This window comes from Aethalodelphis obliquidens, unplaced genomic scaffold (genome assembly GCF_003676395.1).
Source record: "Aethalodelphis obliquidens isolate GAN/ISIS:26980383/991018 unplaced genomic scaffold, ASM367639v1 scaffold111, whole genome shotgun sequence".
Lineage (NCBI taxonomy): Eukaryota > Metazoa > Chordata > Mammalia > Artiodactyla > Delphinidae > Aethalodelphis > Aethalodelphis obliquidens.
The window spans coordinates 2,099,188-2,119,420 of record NW_020838055.1 but is presented as its reverse complement, the minus strand read 5'-3'; the positions used below and the strand labels follow the sequence as shown (position 1 = coordinate 2,119,420).

Here is a 20,233-nt window from a genome sequence, read left to right as displayed (position 1 = left end):
ACCCAAAGTTAGTAGAAGGAAAGAAATCATAAAGATCAGAGCAGAAATAAATGAAGTAGAAACAAAGAAAACAATAGCAAAGATCAATAAAACTAAAAGCTGGTTGTTTGAGAAGATAAAGTTGATAAACCTTTAGCCAGACTCATCAAGAAAATGAGAGAGAGGACTCAAATCAATAAAATAGGAAGTGAAAAAAGAGAAGTTACAGTGGACACCTCAGAAATACAAAGCATCCTAAGAGACTACTACAAGCAACTCTATGCCAATAAAATGGACAACCTGGAAGAAATGGACAAATTCTTAGAAAGGCATAACCTTCCAAGACTGAACCAGGAAGAAATAGAAAATATGAACAGAACAATCACAAGTAATGAAATTGAAACTGTGATTAAAAGTCTTCCAACAAACAAAAGTCCAGGACCAGATGGCTTCACAGGTGAATTCTATCAAACGTTTAGAGAAGAGCTAACACCCATCCTTCTCAAACTCTTCCAGAAAATTTCAGAGGAAGGAACACTCCCAAACTCATTCTACGAGGCCACCATCACCCTGATATCAAAACCAAACAAAGATACTACAAAAAAAGAAAATTACAGACCAATATCACTGATGAATATAGATGCAAAAATCCTCAACAAAATACTATCAAACAGAATCCAGCAACACATTAAAAGGATCATACACCATGATCAAGTCGGATTTATCCCAGGGGTGCAGGGATTCTTCAGTATACACAAATTAATGTGGTACACCATATTAAAAAACTGAAGAATAAAAACATATGATCATCTCAATAGATGCAGAGAAGGCTTTTGACAAAATTCAACACCCATTTATGATAAATACTCTCCAGAAAGTGGGCACAGAGGGAACCTACGTCAAGATAATAAAGGCCATATATGACAAACCCACAGCAAACATCGTTGTCAGTGGTGAAAAACTGAAAACATTTCCTCTAAGATCAGGAACAAGACAAGGATGTCCACACTTGCCACTCTTATTCAACATAGTTTTGGAAGTCTTAGCCATAGTAATCAGAGAAGAAAAAGAAATAAAAGGAATCCAAATTGGAAAAGAAAAAGTAAAACTGTCACTGTTTGCAGATGACATGATAACTATACATAGATAATCCTAAAGATGCTACTAGAAAACTCTAGAGCTAATCAATGAATTTGGTAAAGGTGCAGGATACAAAATTAATGCGCAAAAATCTCTTGCATTCCTATAACAACGAAAGATCAGAAAGAGGAATTAAGGAAACAATCTCATTCACCATTGCAACAAAAAGAATAAAACCTAGGAATAAATCTACCTAAGGAGGTAAAAGGCCTGTACTCAGGAAATATAAGTCACTGATGAAAGAAATCAAAGATGACAGATACAGATGGAGAGATATACCATGTTCTTAGATTGGAAGAATCAATATTATGAAAATGACTGTACTTCTCAAAGCAATCTACAGATTCAATGCAATCCCCATCAAATTACCAATGGCATTTTTTTACAGAACTAGAACAAAAAATCTTAAAATTTGTATGTAGACATAAAAGATCCAGAACAGCCAAAGCAATCTTGAGGGAAAAAAACAGAGCTGGAGAAATGAGACTCCCTGACTTCGGACTATACTACAAAACTACAGTAATCAACACAATATGGTACTGGCAAAAAAACAGAAATATAGATCAATGGAACAGGATAGAAAACCCAGAGATAAACCCATGCACCAGTGGTCAGCTAATCCATGACAAAGGAGTCAAGGATATACAATGGAGAAAAGACAGTCTGTTCAATAAGTGGTGCTGGGAAAACTGGACAGCTGCATTTAAAAGAATGAAATTAGAACACTCCCTAACACCATGCACAAAAATAAACTCAAAATGGATTAAAGACCTAAATGAAAGACCAGACACTATAAAACTCTTAGAGGAGAGCATAGGAAGAACACGCTGACATAAACCACAACAAGATCTTTTTTGATCCATCTCCTAGAGTAATGGAAATAAAAACAAAAATAAACAAATGGGAACTAATGAAACTTAAAAGCTTTTGCACAGCAAAGGAAACTACAAACAAGACGAAAAGACAGCCCTCAGAATGGGAGAGAATATTTGCAAATGAAGCAACTGACAGAGGATTAATCTCCAGAATATATAAACAGCTCATGCAGCTCAGTATTAAAAAAAAACCCAATCCAAAAATGGGCAGAAGACCTAAATAGGCATTTCTCCAAAGAAGACATACAGATGGCCAAGAAGCACATGAAAAGCTGCTCAACGTCACTAATTATTAGAGAAATGCAAATGAAAACTATGATGAGATATCACCTTACACCAGTTAGAATGGGCATCATCAGAAAATCTACAAACAACAAATGCTGGAGAGGGTGTGGAGAAAAGGGAACCCTTTTGCACTGTTGGTGGGAATGTAAATTGATACAGCCACTATGGAGAACAGTATGGAGGTTCCTTAAAAGACTAAAAATAGAATCACCATATGACCCAGCAATCCCACTACTGGGTGTATGCGCAGAGAAAACCATAATTCAAAAAGACACATGCACTCCAGTGTTCATTGCAGCATTATTTACAATAGCCAGGACATGGAAGCAACCTAAATGCCCATCGACAGACGAATGGATAAAGAAGATGTGGTACATATATACAATGGAATATTACTCGGCCATAAAAAGGAACGAAATTGGGTCATTTGTAGAGACGTGGAAGTAAAGAGAAAAACAAATATCGCATATTAACGCATATATGTGGAATCTAGAAAAATGGTACAGATGAACTGTTTTGCATGGCAGAAATAGAGACACAGATGTAGAGAACAAACATAGGGACACCAAGGGGGAAAGCAGGGGGTGGTGGTCGTGGTGGTGGGATGAATTGGGAGATTGGGATTGACGTATATACACTAATATGTATAAAACAGGTAGCTAATAACCTGTATAAAAAAATAAAATTAATTAAAAAAATAAGGAAGAGCTCAAATCAGTAACTTTAAGAAACTAGAGCAAGACGAAAAAGAAGAGCAAAATAAACCCAAAGCAAACAGAAGGAAGAAAATAATAAAGGCTAGAGTGGGAACAAATGAATAGAGACTAAAATAATAGAGTAAAAAAGCAAGAGTTTGCTCTTTTAAAAGATCAACAACTGAGAAAAAAGAGACTCAAACAGCTAGAATCATTAATGAAAGTGGGGACGTTAACACCAAGCTTTCAGAAATAAAAATGATTTATAATACTTTGAACAGCAAATATTATGCCAATAAATTAGGTAGCCTAGGTGAAAATGGGCAAATTCCTAGAAACACACAAACTAACAAAATTTACTCAAGAAGAAATAGAAAATCTGAATAAATGTAACAAGCAAAGAGGTTAATAGTTTATAAACTTCCCACACAGAAAAAAACCCAAGGACTTCCCTGCTGGCGCAGTGGTTAAGAATCCACCTGCCAATGCAGGGGACATGGGTTCGAGCCCTGGTCTGGGAAGATCCCACATGCTGCGGAGCAACTAAGCCTGTGTGCCATAACTACTGAGCCTGTGCTCTAGAGCCTGCAAGCCACAACTACAGAGCTCGCCTGCCACAGCTGCTGAAGCCCCTGCACATCTAGAGCCCGTGCTCTGTAACAAGAGAAGCCACCACAGTGAAAAGCATGCACACCACAACGAAGAGTAGCTCCCTGCTCTCTGCAACTAGAGAAAGCCGGCGCGTAGCAACGAAGACCCAATGCAGCCAGAAATAAATAAATAAAATAAATTAATTAAACAAAAAAAATCCCAAGATCAGATGGCTTCACTAGTAAATTCTACCAGATGTTTAAAGATTTATCATGAACTGTTCTATAAAAGTACAAAGGAGCACTTTCCAAGTTATTCTACAAGGTCAGCATTACCCTAATACCAAAGCTAGACAAAGACATAAAAAAGGTACACACCAATATCCCTTATGAATATAGATGCAGAAGTTCTCAATATTATTAAACGGAGTCTAGCAACATTTAAAGGGATTATACCCAGGGATGCAAAGTTGGTTCAATACGAGAAAAAAATGAGTCAGTGTAATACACCTTATTAGTAGGATAAATTAAAAACCACATGATCAGGCTTCCCTGGTGGCGCAGTGGTTGAGAGTCCACCTGCCGATGCAGGGGACACGGGTTCGTGCTCCGCTCTGGGAAGATCCCACATGCCGCAGAGTGGCTGGGCCTGTGAGCCATGGCCGCTGAGCCTGTGCGTCCGGAGCCTGTGCTCTGCAACGGGAGAGGCCCCAACAGTGAGAGGCCCGCGTACCAAAACAAAACAAACAAAACAAAACAAAAAAAACCACATGATCATCTCAAAAGACACAAAGCGTAATACACTTTCATGATTAAAAAAAAACCACTCAACTAACTAGGAATAGATGGGGACTCCCTCAACTTGATAAAGGGCTTATATGAAAAACTCCCATGTAATACCATACTTAAGGTGAAAGACTGAATGCTCCTTTCCTAAGATCAGGAATAAAATGCATTCTCACCACTGCAATTCAACATTGTACCAGAAGTTCTAGCCACAACAATTATACAAGAAAAACAAAAGGCATCCAGATTGGAAAAGAAGTTAAACTATCTCTATTTGCAAATTACATGATCTCATATATATAATGTCTTAAGGAATACACAGACACATGCACACATGCACAGGTTCAGTGTCACTAGCCATTAGGGAAATGCAAATTAAGATCCAATAAGATACTAATACACTCTTATTAGTACAGGTAAAATAAAGAGTAGTGACAATACCAAACGCTGGTGAGGATGCTAAGAAACGAGGTCTCATGCTGCTGGTGAAAATGTAAAATGGTATGGGCACTCTGGAAAATATTTTGGCAGTTTCTTAGGATAAATTTTACTTTGGAAAAGCTTTGCGTTAAAATGAATACAGTGAAGTAAAGATGAATAACTCCCCTCTTGCTTGGTTCAGGTAGGTGGGCTGTGTAATGAACTAGAATTTGAATTTCTTTTTTTTTTTTTTAATTTTGTTTTCCTGGTGCTGTGAAAATTAGCAATTAGTATAACTAATAAGGATTAATGGAAACTGAAAACGACTAAGGTCATGTCAGAAAGATTTGTATTTGCTGCAGAATTGAAGTGAGATGGGTTTTTTTCTCATATTAGTAGTTCCATGTATAAGAGAACCCACCCACGCCCCTGCCCCCTGCTTCTTGTGTTACCTATTTGTGTGCGGAAGAGGCCTGAGAAGGAGATTAAGATTAGTAGGATCGCAATTTCCTGGAGGGCTTTGTTTTGGGATACTTAAGGGAAGAGATGTGGGGCTTGGCAGAGGACTGAGGTTGGAAAAGCTACAACTTGTTCATGGCCATCAGTCTTCAGGGATCCTCTTGACAGCGTCTTTCCACAGGCATATATCTCATTAGTGTTTGTTTTCCCCCTTGAAGTAGAACGGAGGGTTGGGGACACAGGAGCAGAAACGTTGCTTCCCTGGAGTCCTTGTTTATGCTGGGTGGTGAGCACTGTTGCTGGTGCCCTGCTGCAGGTCTACTGCTTGAGACCTTTTTGAGCTGTTATGTTCCAGGTGAGTCTTGTGAATGGTTGAGCTGTTGTCAGCACCTCTGCTCCTTGGGTCAGCCGCTGTCACCTGCCAATTCCTCTTATCTGTTTTGTTGCCTTCTGAATTGACCCACAGCGGGTTCTTTGTACTATTTCCTTAGAGGGTTCTTGGACTGGAAAATTGCATGTGCGCCTGAGACTTGTGCTTCCAGGAAGGTGGATGGAGTGGTAGCCATTCCTTCTTGTGAATTGGCTGTGGTGTGACTCCTTTTGCTTCTCCCTTCTGGTCTCACACTTCTGAGGAATCATCTCCTTGGCCTGGGTTTTCATCCGTGAGCTGAATCAAGCCAAGATACATGTCTGGGCAGCTTCCCTGTAGCACAGACGAAAGAAAACAGCAACATGGAACAGGAGAAGTGGATTTAAACTTGAATTTCATCAGCGAGCTCAGTAAGGAAAGGAATTCTAGATTCCTGGGCCCTTCTGCTAGAGTTTTCTATTCTGATTTTATTGGTTTAAGTTTCTCTACTTGGAAGCAACAGAAATTAACTGGCTTACACAAGCAAAAGAGTATTTATTGGAAGGATATGGGGTGGCTCACAGACTGGAAAGAAGAGCTGATGAGCTCGTCTTCAGAAAGGGCTGGAGCCAGAGCAGCCCGTGATCTGGGGAGCAGGAACCTCTTGGGGAAGAATAAACACCACCGAATCCAGTTTTTTTTTTTTTTTTTTTTCAGTACGCGGGCCTCTTCCGTTGCGGAGCACAGGCTCCGGACGCGCAGGCTCCGGATGCGCAGGCTCAGCGGCCATGGCTCACGGGCCCAGTCACTCCACGGCATGTGGGATCTTCCCAGACCAGGGCATGAACCCGTGTCCCCTGCATCGGCAGGTGGACTCTCAACCGCTGCGCCACCAGGGAAGCCCTTGAATCCAGTTTTGATTCTTTCTGCTCAGAAGTCAAAGGCCAGGGAGAGAGGCCTAACCAGCCTGGCGGGGGTCAGGGAGGGGCACCTTAACTGGCCGTTATGTCCAGGCCAAATCCTGTGGAGAAAGGTGGTTCTCAGAGCCACACCGGACTGCTATTACTCCAAGGAGACAGCTGCTGGGCAGGCAGAAATAGGAGGGGCCCTTTGCCCTCACCCTCCCAGGAACAACTGGGGGACCAGGAGCAGAGACATCTACCCAATACCACTGTCACAGTGAATTTTGTTTTATGTCAGGGGCCTAGGCTTTTTGGTGTTTTTGTGTTGAGGGCTGACCCCACTGGACTTTATTTATCAGTGAATCACTGTTTGTGTAAGAATGTGTTTTTTGAGGGATCAGACCTTGTATAAAGGTTTCCCAAGGATTTCTCTCGGTCTGGCCTGTGCACAGAGAATGGGGGGGAGGGTTTCCAGAATGTCCATTTGGCCAAGAGCAACTGAAGGTGCTGTCTGTTACACAGGAGTACTTTCCTGTGCCACGTGTGAGAAAAATGCCCTCTCTAGGGAGTGGCCTTTTAGAAGTGCCTAATATGGAAGAGGATTGAGAGTTTATTACCAGAGCTAGAGAGGCAGTTTTTTTGTTTCTTTGGTTAGACTTACTTAGACACTACCCACAGTCACTAGGAGCCGACCAAGACTCTGTGTGTGTGTGTGTGTGTGTGTGTGTGTGTGTGTGTGTGTGTGTGTTTTGGGATTGATGTCTCCAGATCTTGCATGTAGGCCTCCTGATTCCCTGTCCACGTCCCTGCCACCTCCCCCAGCAGCCCTAGTGTTGAGAGCCAAGTACTCTTTGTTAATTGGCTTTTCTCCCTTCTTGCCAGGTGCCTGCCTGCAGATGGTGTCCATTGTCAGTGCTGCCCAACGTGTGCCAGGCTGATCCATGGTCACTTTCCGGGATGGCAGCAAGGTGACTTCAGCTGAGGATGACCCTGACTGAAAGGCTGCGTGAGAAGATATCTCAGGCCTTCTACAACCATGGGCTGTTCTGTGCGTCCTACCCCATCCCCATCATTCTCTTCACGGGGCTTTGCATCTTAGCCTGCTGGTATGTTTCCAAGTTGCCCTGGATATGGTGGGCCAGTGCCTTGGCACAATAGATCTCCTAACCCTGACTGTTCAGTAGCCCTTGGACTGTGTGCTTTTTACACAGTGGAACTTGAGGCTCATTGGATCTGTTGAGTGGAAAACTCTAGTCCTGGGGTGTTTAGCCACGACAGTACAACAGTCCAGGCTGGCCCTGACTTGGTGACTCACCAGATTTGTTCACATTGCTGGTAATCTGTCTCAAAATAATGTTTAGATGTTTCTAAGAAACTGCAAGATAATTGAAAGCATGGTATTTTAATTTTCCTTCTCAATAGTGGCAGCTTCCTTTTGGTACCTGGTTAAGAGCAGGAGCCTTGGAATGTTGCAAGGCAAAGTCCATTTGAACAATTCCTTGGACACTGTCTTGTAGGCTAACCCCAGAGACTTGGTTTTCTACTCTCTAGTCATTTTCTTGTGTTCATGTGGACCCTCCTTCTGACCTCTGGTTGATACTTGGGGCCTGTTGTGCTCACCAAGGACTGTTGTGACTGTTCTTCTGTCATAGGGCCCCATAGAGCCCTGAAGAGTGTGGCTGATGAGGACATTGTGAAAGGAGAGGCTTGATGTAAGATGATATCCAATGGTCCCCTTGGCTCTCAAACACTGACAGTCATGAAAAGAGCCTACCTGATTATCTTTGTCTCTGGAAAGAATTATGGTTTCCAGATTCATTATACATCTAACGTTTATAGATGTTTTCAGTGCTGTGCTGGAAGAAGGATGGTTCAGGACTGAACTCGATATTCAGTTGTTAATGATCCCAAGTTCTTCCCTAATTAGGACAAGGAAAGATGAGCATATTCATTGAGAATTTCCTGCTGGGTGCTGTGTTGGTGCTTCAGGTATATAATTAAATGTCTCGTTAACCCTCATAAAAACCTTGGGAAGTGATCCAGTTATATTTCCATTTAACCAGTGTGGGATGGAGGATTAGAGGCTTGCCTGGTCTACACAACTAATAAGTAGGGAAACGGGGGTTCAAATCCAGCTTTAAAGGGATTCTGGTGCCTGCACCTGTGGCACTCTGTTCCCCCTGACTCTTCTCACTCTGGCTCAGTGTATTTGTACTGATGTTTAAACTTTGTTAATTTGTGTTGTACAAGATTAGACACTTGTGGCTATGTCCTGTAACTGATGAATTAGGAGTGTTCTGAGAACCCAGCTCTTGGATTTGCTTGTTTTTTTTTTCCTGTAGGTTAATTGACCCATCTGTCTCTTTCAAAATCATACTTTTCTAGGCCTGGCCTATATGCTAGGGCAGTGGTTCTTAAACCTGAGCTAACATCAGAGTTACCTGGAGGGCATGTAAAACAAGATTGCTGGGCCCTACCCCAGTTTCTCATTCATCAGATCTGGAGAAACCCAAGAATGTGCATCTCTAAACAAGCTCCCAGGCCTGGGGACTACATGCTGAGAACCACTAGGCTGTGTGTCCTTCTTAAAAATTTCTCTGAAGTTCTACCACGTCTCAGCTGAAAGTATTTTCTCTTTTATTCTAACTTCTAGAGCAGCAGTTTGTGGTGACACTTACGGTTATTATTATGCATATTGCCTTCTGTTAGAGGTAGGTGGGGTCCTGCTCCCCCTTCATAAATTCTCAGTTGATACCATCTTTATATGTGTATGTGTATGGTAAGTAAATACATAATGGATGAATACATTGAATTAAACTTGTGTTCTCTGTGGCAGGGGTTCCCAACCCCCGGGCCACGGACCAGTACGGCCTGTTAGGAGCCGGGCCGCACAGCAGGAGGTGAGCGGCGGGTGAGCGGGCAAAGCTTCCTCTGCGCTTGCCAACGCTCGCATTACTGCCTGAACCACCCCTACCTACCCCCACACCGGTCCATGGAAAAATTGTCTTCCAAGAAACTGGTCCCTGGTGCCAAAATGGTTGGGGACCTCTGCTCTATGGGCAGTGTAAGTTGAGGAGGTGGTTGTGATTCCCCTTCCACGAAGATGGCTCTAGCTACCGGAAAAGGGAAGGATGTTTCTTCTTTGCCATTCATCTTCTGAGGATTGGATTTGGCCAGCTGGGATCAGGCAGCTTCCTGGACAGGGAAAGTAGGCTATGTGTAGCAGCTGCAGTTGTAGCTGGGTGCAATTGGCCTTTATCTTTGAATGAATAATTTGATATCACACAAGTGTTTCAAAACAGATTGTCCTTGGATTTATGACTTGGGGGCCTCTGGTATGAAAACTTTATGAGATGGCTAAGGTCTCAAGCGTGGAAGACTCCTTATTGACTCTGGGTGAATTAGGATGGGATGGAGGATGGGGGAAGAGGCAAATGTGATAATAACAATATTTAACAAGCAGTACAGCCCAAATGCAGCCAAGCTGGGCAGACACCTGTCTTATATCCCACAGGTGTCTTGGCCGAACATCAGTCCTGAGAAGGGAGTGGGTGAGCCTCAGGGTAGGATTGGGCTGGTAGGAGGGAAAGGAAAACTAATCTTCACTGAGCCCTGGCTTTGTGGTCAGGTGCTTCCACACACAGTATTTCGTTTGGTCGCCTAACATCCTTGGAGGAGGTGGTTATTCCATAGTTCTTTTGCTGATGATGAAACTAATGTGGAGAGATAGTAAGTGGTATGTGCTGCAACTGGCCGGTCTGTGTGGCATATCCAAATCTGTACTTTCTCCACTTCGCTGTGGTGACATGAACTTTATGAAGAACACTGTTTGGTGCTGATACCTTTCATTGCAGGGAGTCTGCTCCTTGAACGAGAAGCCTCAGAAAGAGAATCTCAGTTGCACTGGGCCAGGGACAGGGCCTGGCAGGATCTGCCTAGACAGAGGATAGAGAAGCTTTTTGAGGCAGTGGCCCTACATAACAGAAGTTGAGGAGAGAGCATAAAATTGGGTTTTACAGCCACCTCAATAAAGATTGCTATAATATATGCCAAGAACTGTGCCAGACCAGTGACGCAGAACACAGTCCCTCCCACAGTCTCGGCCTGAGAGAGAGAACTTCAGTGCCATTGGGTATTGTGCATAGCAGATTTGACCTAACCTTAGTGCAAAGGGAGACAGCGTTACGGAGGCTTCCAGGGAGGAGAACACCTGAGCCGAGCCCTACAGGAAGAATAGGTGGCATCTTCCTTGCCTCCTTTCCTGTTTATGGTTGTGTTCATTCAGCTCGCCGCTCTCCCAACAAAAGCACAGGGAGGCTACTACCCTGGCGCGCCCCTCTGAACCTGCTGCCTCTTTTGGTCCCACTCTCTAAGGGCACTATGGTTTCCTCTTATCTTTACAGTCACCCTGTACACACATTCTTAATGCTGTGTACTTATTTTTTCAAACCAGCATCTTTGTTATGTGATTGTAAAGGAATTTTTAAAATCTGATTGGCTTAGGAGAAAATTTCTAAGGCTAGATGAAGTCCCTCAGCCTCCAAAGATGATAAAGGTTGTATCAGAAAATCCAGAGATTCTGCGCCTTTATGGACAGGAGAACAGATATTGTGGACCCAGGGCACAAGCCTCGCTATCCTCTTCTGTATGGGAAGCTTTTCTATCCAGAGCATCTCCCCTTTTGCCAGAGCTTCAGGTTGCCTGCAGAAAATAAAGTGTGGTTAATAGGTTATTTTTTTTTCATATTCTGTAATTTTTTTTTAAATTGAAGGATAGTTGTTTTACAATGTTGTGTTAGTTTCTGGTGTACAGCAAAGTGATTCAGTTATACATACATATACACAAATTCTTTTTCATATTCTTTTCCATTATGGTTTATTACAGGATATTGAATATAGTTCCCTGTGCTATACAGTAGGAGTAGGACCTTGTTTTGTCTATTTTATATATAGTAGTTTGTATTTTCTAATCCCAAACTCCTTATTTATCCCTCCCCGACCCCCTTTCCCCTTTTGTAACCGTAAGTTTGTCTTCTATGTCTGAGTCTGTCTCTGTTTCATAAATAAGGTCACATTTGTGTCATATTTTAGATTCCACATATAAGTGATATCATAAATATTTGTCTTTCTCTTGCTGACTTCACTTTGTATGATCATCTCTAGGTCCATCCATGTTGCTGCAAATGGCATTATTTTATTCTTTTTTTATGAGTAGTATTCCATTGTATATATTTACCACATCTTCTTTATCCATTCATCTGTCAAGACATTTAGGTTGTTTCCATGTCTTGGCTATTGTAAACAGTGCTGCTGTGAACATAGGGGTGCATATATCTTTTTGAATTTTGGTTTTCTCCGGGTATATGCCCAGGAGTGGGATTGCTGGATCACATGGCAACTCTATTTTTGTTTTTTTAAGGAACCTCCGTACTGTTTTCTGTAGTGGCTGTACCATTTACATTCCCACCAAGAGTGTAGGAGGGTTCCCTTCTCTCCATACCCTCTCTGGCATTTATTGTTTGTGGATTTTTTGATGATGGCCATTTCTGATTGGTTTGAGATGGTACCTCATTGTAGTTTTGATTTGCATTTCTCTAATAATTAGTGATGTTGAGCAGCTTTCCATGTGCTTCTTGGCCATCTGTATGTCTTCTTTGGAGAAATGAATAGACAGCTTTTAGTAGTTTTATTAGATACTCAGATTCCATTTAACTGCTTACCTTTATTGTACCTGGAATGAGAGAGTTGTTCAGCTTGAACCGAAAGGACTGCTGCTCTTGCTACCTCTGTCTGGATCTAGCAGCTGCCTGGGCTGTGGACCTGTTCATCCCACTGGATCACCCTGGGAGCCATAAATGCTCTTTCCTCTGGGAAAATCTAATGAAACTTGCAGCAAGTAGGCACTGTGGCAAGAGGTATCTGTTTACATTCCCTAGAGGTTAGGCCACCAGGACCAGAGGTGTGGCTCAGCAGCAGTCCAGCAAGGCAGAGGGTGCTGTTTCTTGGGACCTGTCCTGGGAAGTGGTAGGTATGCTGTGGAATGAAGGAAGAGTGTCTGGGTGCCAGGCCAGCTTAATTGCCCTATGTGTGGGTCAGAGGTTAATGTGAGGGGTCATTAGGTCACCTGTGATTCCATAACCTGCTGGTCATGGTTAGAGAGGGTGGATTTTAACTTGGAGAGCAAGTTGGAATCATGATGAGACCATTCCAGACCTCCTGAAAGAGGATAATCCTACAGCCTGTGTGGGTATCTGAGAGCAGACTTGACCCCTTCCTCCTTCATTTTCTCTGGAGGAAAGCAGCACCTTCAGGCTGAGGCTGGACATCGCAGTTGTGGTGACCTCCGCTCTCAACCTCTCTCCCTTGTCTGCCTACAGCTCAGGTTTCCCCACGATCATCGTGACCCCTTTGTGGGTGGGCACACAGGAGACTATAGAACAGGCTCCCTCTTTTTGTACCTATGTGGCCACTCTCTGGACACATTTATATTCCTTTCATGAACAAGAAAGAAATCTGAGTAACCGAAGCCCTGTCTGCACCTGTGCTTTGGAGAGCTGGGCTGGATAGCTGATAACCAAGTCCCAGGGAACCACTGACCTCTGCCCCAAAGCCTAGACTCAGGAGCCCAGGAGCCCAGCTCCAGCAGCTGCTCCTGGGTCCTGTTCAGCATTCCAAAGCCAGAGCCTCCCTCCAAGCAGAAGTTACCCCTGACCTCACACACGAGCTCTGGAAAAGCTCTGAAAGGCTTGTAGGAGATCGAATACTGCTTTATCACCCCAAATTTCCTCCAACCCCAAATTTCCTCCAACAGAAGAGAGATCAGGAGATCTCAGAAATTTCCCTTTATGGTCTTTTATTACCCCACCCCTAGTCCTGTATTGTTCTCCCCTGAGAAGGGAAGAGAGAAAACATGTCCCACTCCTGATGTCTCCAGAGAGGTGTCCTGTGCCCCATCTCTTGAGTGTCATTTTTCTGGTTGCTCTTCCTGTATGTCTTCAGTGTCTCCTGAGCTCCCATCACAGATGACTGGGAGTGAGAATGGGAGGAGATGTAGAGCCAACATCATCATTTGTGGGACCCAGTGCAACATGAAAATGCAGAGCTGCTGCTTCAGAAAGCAGGGGAAAAATACTGTTAAAGGTACTAAAATATGCTCGGATGGGAGTGGATGAAAGGCTTCCTCCTGCCAAAATGCCCATCAGATTGCTGTGGTGCAGCCAGCCTGGGATAGGCGATGGCCAGTGCCTCACCCTGCTCCAGGACACAGCAGGGTATGCACTTCTGAACAGCCCTCCATGTTTTGGTCAGGCGCCTGCAGGGGGCAGCAGCAAATGGATACCTGGACAGGGAGGGGAAGGCCAGATCCTAGGATGCAAGGTAGCAGGGGAGCTGGTGGTCAAGCACCTGTCCCAGGGAGGAGGGACCACCTGTGAACCTACACTCCAAATCCTCAGCACATGCTCCATTGTGATGGACTTCATTTACAAAACACAAGTTGAAACATAGATTTATTAAGAATTTCCACATATGGTGAGAATGTAAATTGATACAGCTACTATGGAAAACAGTATGGAGTTTCCTTAAACTAAAAATAGAACTACCATACGACCCAGCAATCCCACTACTGGGCATATACCCAGAGAAAACCATAATTCAGAAAGACACATGCACCCCCAATGTTCATAGCAGCACTATTTACAATAGCCAGGTCATGGAAGCAACCTAAATATCCATCAAAAGAGGAACGGATAGGGCTTCCCTGGTGGCGCAGTGGTTGGGAGTCCGCCTGCCGATGCAGGGGACACGGGTTCGTGCCCCGGTCCGGGAAGGTCCCACATGCCATGGAGCGGCTGGGCCCGTGAGCCGTGGCCGCTGAGGCTGCGCGTCCGGAGCCTGTACTCTGCAACGGGAGAGGCCACAATGGTGAGAGGCCCGCGTACCGCCAAAAAAAAAAAAAAAAAAAAGAGGAACGGATAAAGAAGATGTGGTACATATATACAATGGAATATTACTCAGCCATAAAAAGGAACAAAATTGGGTCATTTGTAGAGACATGGATGGACCTAGAGAGTGTCATACAGAGTGAAGTAAGTCAGAAAAAGAAAAACAAATATCGTATATTAACACATATATGTAGAATCTAGAAAAATGGTATAGATGATCTTACTTGCAAAGCAGAAATAGAGATACAGATGTAGAGAACAAATGTATGGATACCAAGGGGGAAAGGGATGGGGTGGGAGGAATTGGGAGACTGGGATTGACACATATACACTGTTGATACTATGTATAAAATAGATAACTAATGAGAACCTACTGTATAGCACAGGGAACTCTACTTAATGCACTGTGGTGACCTAAATGGGAAGGAAATCCAAAACAGGGGATATATGCATACATATAGCTGATTTCACTTTGTAGTACAGTAGAAACTAACACAACATTGTAAAGCAGTTATACTCCAATAAAAACTTTAAAAAAAAGAAACCTTGCATTTTGCATTTTTGTAGAATCTTTTCCTTGGTGTTTTTCTTGTACTTCTATCAAAAGGAATTTATGATTGTTTAAATTTTTAAACAAAACGGAAATGTAATACAGGAGTATAGTGTGATGTTAAGAGGGTGGACTCTGGGGCCAGACTGCCTGTGTTCACATACTGGTTCTGTCCCTTTCTTGGGGGCTAGAGGGGATATAGCTTCTGCATACCTTGTTGGGTTGTGGTGAGGCTTTTTTTAAAAAAAAAAAATTATTTATTTATTTATTTTGGCTGTACCGGGTCTTAGTTGCAGCACATGGGATCGTCATTGTGGCATGCGGGCTTCTTAGTTGCAGCATGTTGTCTTCTTAGTTGTGGCACGCACGTGGGATCTAGTTCCCCAACCAAGGAACAAACCCAGGCCCCCTGCATTGGGAGCGCAGAGTCTTACCCACTGGACAACCAGGGAAGTCCCTGTGGTGAGGCTTAAATGAGAAAAAAGATGGAAGGCACCTGGCACACAGTAGGTACTCAGTGAGAGTTAGAAACCATCATCATTGTTACAGAGACAGAAATGGACAGGTTCACCATCAGTGATAAGAACTGTGTTGGGGTGAGTACGGGGCATTTTGGCAGCAAATAGGAGGAGGGGCCTTAACTCAGACTTTGGGGAAAGGGGAAAGACTTCCTAGGCAAATGATACTGTACTTGAGGCCTTGAAGCTGAGTTATCTAGGAGAAGAATGAGCAAGAGTGTTCCAGCAAGTACAGACCTCAGAAGCAAGAGGGGAGTTGTGTGGCTCCAGGGCAAGATTGGAGAATGACTGTGAGCCACTTTAAGCATTTCAAGGCCTGTGGGCATTTCCTAAGAGACTTTATCCTAAGAAGGTGGATGCTCTGGAGTGTGCTGCCCTTCTTTCTCTCCCTGCTGGAATGTTTAGACTCCTGGAATTCACAGATGTTTTACATATTTCAAATCTTGAGAAACAGGCTGCCTTTAGTCAGTGTGTTTGGAGCAGCTACTGTACGGAAAGTGAGTGTAGATAAATAAAATGTACTGCCTGCCTTCATCTTGTAGTAGAGCTAGAGCTTCAGCAGTCTTAGCTCTGGGCCCCAGGACTCCTCTCTGCACCCAGAGCTCAGGGGTCAGCCCAGGCATTGTGCAGAGCTTTCCCCAGCAAAACCTTAGCTAAGTCCAGAGACAGCCCCTGACACCTACCTCCAAACAGTTGAACCTTAGCTTTTGGAAGAAGCAAAAGAGAAGCAACTCTTTACATAAAAGGGATTCTCGATGGATTAATAGCTGATTTCTTCTCAGAAACCATGGAGGCCAGAAGGTAGTGGGATCACATATTTAAAGTCCTGAAAGGAAAAAAAATCAAGAGTTCTAAATTCTATAAAACTATACTTCAGGGACTTCCCTGGCGATCCAGTGGTTAAGACTGTGCTTCCAACACAGGGGGCACAGGTTTTTGTTTTGTTTTTTTTTAATATTTTTAAATTTTATTTATTTATTTTTGACTGTGTTGGGTCTTCGTTGCTGCGCGTGGGCTTTCTCTAGTTGCAGCGAGCGGGGGCCACTCTTCATTGCGGTACATGGGCTTCTCATTGCAGTGGCTTCTCTTGTTGCGGAGCACGGGCTCTAGGCGCGCGGGCTTCAGTAGTTGTGGCGCGTGGGCTCATTAGTTGTGGCTCGTGAGCTCTAGAGCACAGGATCGGTAGTTGTGGCGCATGGGCTTAGTTGCTCTGCAGCATGTGGGATCTTCCCGGACCAGGGCTCAAACCCATGTCCCCTGCGTTGGCAGGCAGGTTCTTAACCACTGCGCCACCAGGGAAGCCCCGGGGCACAGGTTTGATCTCTGGTCAGGGAACTAAGATACTGTATGTGGCAGGGTGTGGGGAAAAAAAAAAAAAATTAAAGTGACTGCTTTCAAATTGAAAAAAAAAAAAAACTACAGTAATGAAGGAGAAGTTAAGACATTTCCAGATAAACAAAAGCTGAGGGAAATTGTTACCAGTGCACCTACCCTGCAATTTGAAGCCATAAGAAAAAATAAACACTAGTAAAGATAATCAGTATTGTTGGTTTGGTTTGTAATTTCTTTCTTTGTCTTCTGTGATTTAAAGGGCAAGTGTATTAAACAGTAATTTAAAATCTACATTAAAGAGATTAAATGTAAAGTGTAATCTGTGACAACAATATAAAAGGGGAGCGACAAGGATGTATAGACAGAGTGTGTGTATCCTGTTGAAGCTAAGCTGCTCAGACTGCATGATTTCAGTTGTCTTATTTTCATGATTGCCGCTCCTTTCTTCTCTGCTCAGATTTGCTGTTGAACCCCTCTATTCAACCTAGCTTGTTATAAGTTGTTAATAATAGAATTCCCAAGGTGGCCACTAAGAAAATAACTTTTTTTTTTTTTTTTTTGTGGTACGCAGGCCTCTCACTGCTGTGGCCTCTCCCATTGCGGAGCACAGGCTCCGGACATGGAGGCTCAGCAGCCATGGCTCACGGGCCCAGCCGCTCCGTGGCATGTGGGATCTTTCCGGACCGGGGCACGAATCCACGTCCGCATCGGCAGGCGGACTCTCAACCACTGTGCCACCAGGGAAGCCCAGAAAATAACTTTTAAAATATGTAGAACAGGAAAGTAGAAGGGAATCAAAGTGGCACATTACAAAAAATCAATACCCCCCCCTTAAAAAAAGGGCAGCAATGGAGGAACTGAGGAACAAAAATCATGTAAGACAAACAAAACAAATAGCTAAATGGCATAAATAAATCCTTCCTTGTCAGTAATCACATTAAATGTAAGTGGATCAAACCCTCCTATTAAAAGAATGGCCAATTTGATTTTACAAAGACTTTATCTGCATGCTGTCTACAAGGCACTTTAGATACACACTATGCTTTTTTTTTTTTTTACCTTTTTTTTTGGCTGCACCCCGCAGCATGTGGAGCCTCAGTCCCCTGACCAGGGATTGAACCCATACCCCCTACACTGGAAGCACGGAGTCTTAACCATCTGGACCACCAGGGAGGTCCTTAGATATACACTACACTTTAGATATAAGAACACAAAGAGGTTGAAAGTAAAAGGGTGGAAAATGATATTCCATGCTAAACGGTACCCAAAAGAGAGCTGAAGTGGCTATATTATTATCAGACAACATTAAAAAATTTATTAGAGGGCTTCCCTGGTGGTGCAGTGGTTGAGAGTCCGCCTGCTGATGCAGGGGACACGCGTTCGTGCCCCAATCTGGGAAGATCCCACATGCCGCGGAGCGGCTGGGCCCGTGAGCCATGGCCGCTGAGCCTGCGCGTCCGGAGCCTGTGCTCCGCAACGGGAGAGGCCACAACAGTGAGAGGCCCACGTACCGCAAAAAAAAAAAAAAAAAAAATAGAGACAAAGAAGGACATTATATATTGATAAATGCTTCAGTACAACAAGAGGATATAACCATTATAAACATATAACACCTAACAACATATCCCTAAAATATATGAAGCAAAAATTGACAGAATTGAAAGGAGAAATACACAGTTCTCCAATAATAGTTGAAGTCTTCAATACTCCACTTTCAATGATGGCTACAAGCAGACAAGATCAATAAGGAAATGGAGGACTTGAGCAACACTGAAACCAGCTAGACCAATACACATTCTTCTCAAGTGAACATAAACATTCTCCAGGATAGACCATATGTTAGGCCACAAACAAGTCTCAGTAAATTTAAAAAGATCTAAATCATACAGAGGATTTTTTTCCAATAACAGCAGAATGAAACTAAAAATCAATAATAGAAGGAAGGCTTCCCTGGCAGTGCAGTGGTTAAGAATCCACCAGCCAATGCAGGGGACACGGATTCGAGCCCTGGTCCAGGAAGATCCTACATGCCGCGGAGCAACTAAGCCTGTTCGCCACAGCTACTGAGCCTGTGCTCTAGAGCCCGCATGCCACAACTATTGAAGCCTGCGCGCCTAGAGCCCGTGCTCTGCAACGAGAAGCCACCGTGATGAGAAGCCTGTGCACTGCACTGAAGAGTAGCCCCCACTCGCTGCAACTAGAGAAAGCCTGCGCATAGCAACGAAGACCCAACGCAGCCAAAAATAAATAAGTAAAATAAGTAAATTTAATTAAAAAAATAATAGAAGGAAAATTCACAAATACATGGAAATTAAACAGTATATTCTAAAACAACCAGTGGGTCGAAGAAATCAGAAAGGAAAATAGAAAATAGCTTGAGATGATGAAAACAAAAACACAATATACCAAAACTTATGGGATGCAGCGAAAGTAGAACTAAGAGGGAAATTTATAGCTGTATAAAGGACTGCAGACTCATATCTAGAATATATAAAGACGACTCAATTAAAAACAGTTAAAGAGTTGAAGAGGTGCTTCACAAAAGAGGATTTATCCAAATGGCTAATAAGCATATGAAAGAGTTTTCGACACTATTTGCTGTATATTAAAACCACAGAGAGATACCACTACCTCCTCCTCTAAATGGTTAAAATTAATTGGACTGACAATATCAAGAGGTGACAAGGATTTGAAGCAGTTGAAACTCCTATCACACTGCTGGTGGGAACATAAATTTAAATAACTACTTTGGAAAACTGGTGTTATCTACAAAGCTAAATATATGTATACTCCACAACCCAGAAATTTCATTCTATGAATATACCCAACAGAAATGAGTGCTTACGTAAAAATGAGTGTATACATAAAAAGTACCACAATAGCTCTATTCTTAATAGCTTCAGCTGGGAACAGCCAAATGTTCCTCATAGACAGATGCACTGTAATATGTTCATTCAGCAGAATAGTACATATGGAAAAGAATGATCTGCTACATGTGTCACTGTGGATGACTCTAGTAGATGTAATTTAAGTGAAAACAGCCAGTCACAAAAGAATACACAGTGGAATGGATGATTTCAGTTATATGCCATCAGAAACAGGCAAAACTAATTTATGGTGATAGGAATTCTAATAGCGGTTTATGGTAGTGGATACTCTTCACTGGGCCAGGGCACAAGGCCACCTTTTGAGGTTCTGGAGATATTTTATAGCTTGATCTAGGTAGGGGTTACACAGGTGTAGGCATATGTAAAAATTCATTGCGCTATATACTTAAGATTTTTTAAAAATTTATATTTTATTTTTGGCTGTGTTGGGTCTTTGTTGCTGTGCACAGGCTTTCTCTAGTTGCAGAGAGTGGGGGCTACTCTTTGTTGCAGTGTGCAGGCTTCCCATTGTGGTGGCTTCTCT

The 20,233-nt window shown here is 43.1% G+C and overlaps 1 protein-coding gene across 7 annotated transcripts in view; it reads left to right on the top strand.

Annotated features, from left to right (window-relative positions):
* Nucleotides 1-20,233, top strand: part of SCAP (SREBF chaperone) — an 89,672-nt gene that overhangs the window by 43,374 nt on the left and 26,065 nt on the right. For 6 of the 7 annotated variants that reach the window (XM_027096943.1, XM_027096948.1, XM_027096947.1 and 3 more), the window contains exon 2: nt 7,363-7,586. In XM_027096943.1, coding sequence (XP_026952744.1) covers nt 7,465-7,586 — 122 coding nt within the window. In that variant the 5' untranslated portion in view covers nt 7,363-7,464. Of the gene's footprint in view, nt 1-5,822; nt 6,010-7,362; nt 7,587-20,233 lie in introns of those variants that run through there. The other variant, XM_027096944.1, reaches the window with a different exon arrangement.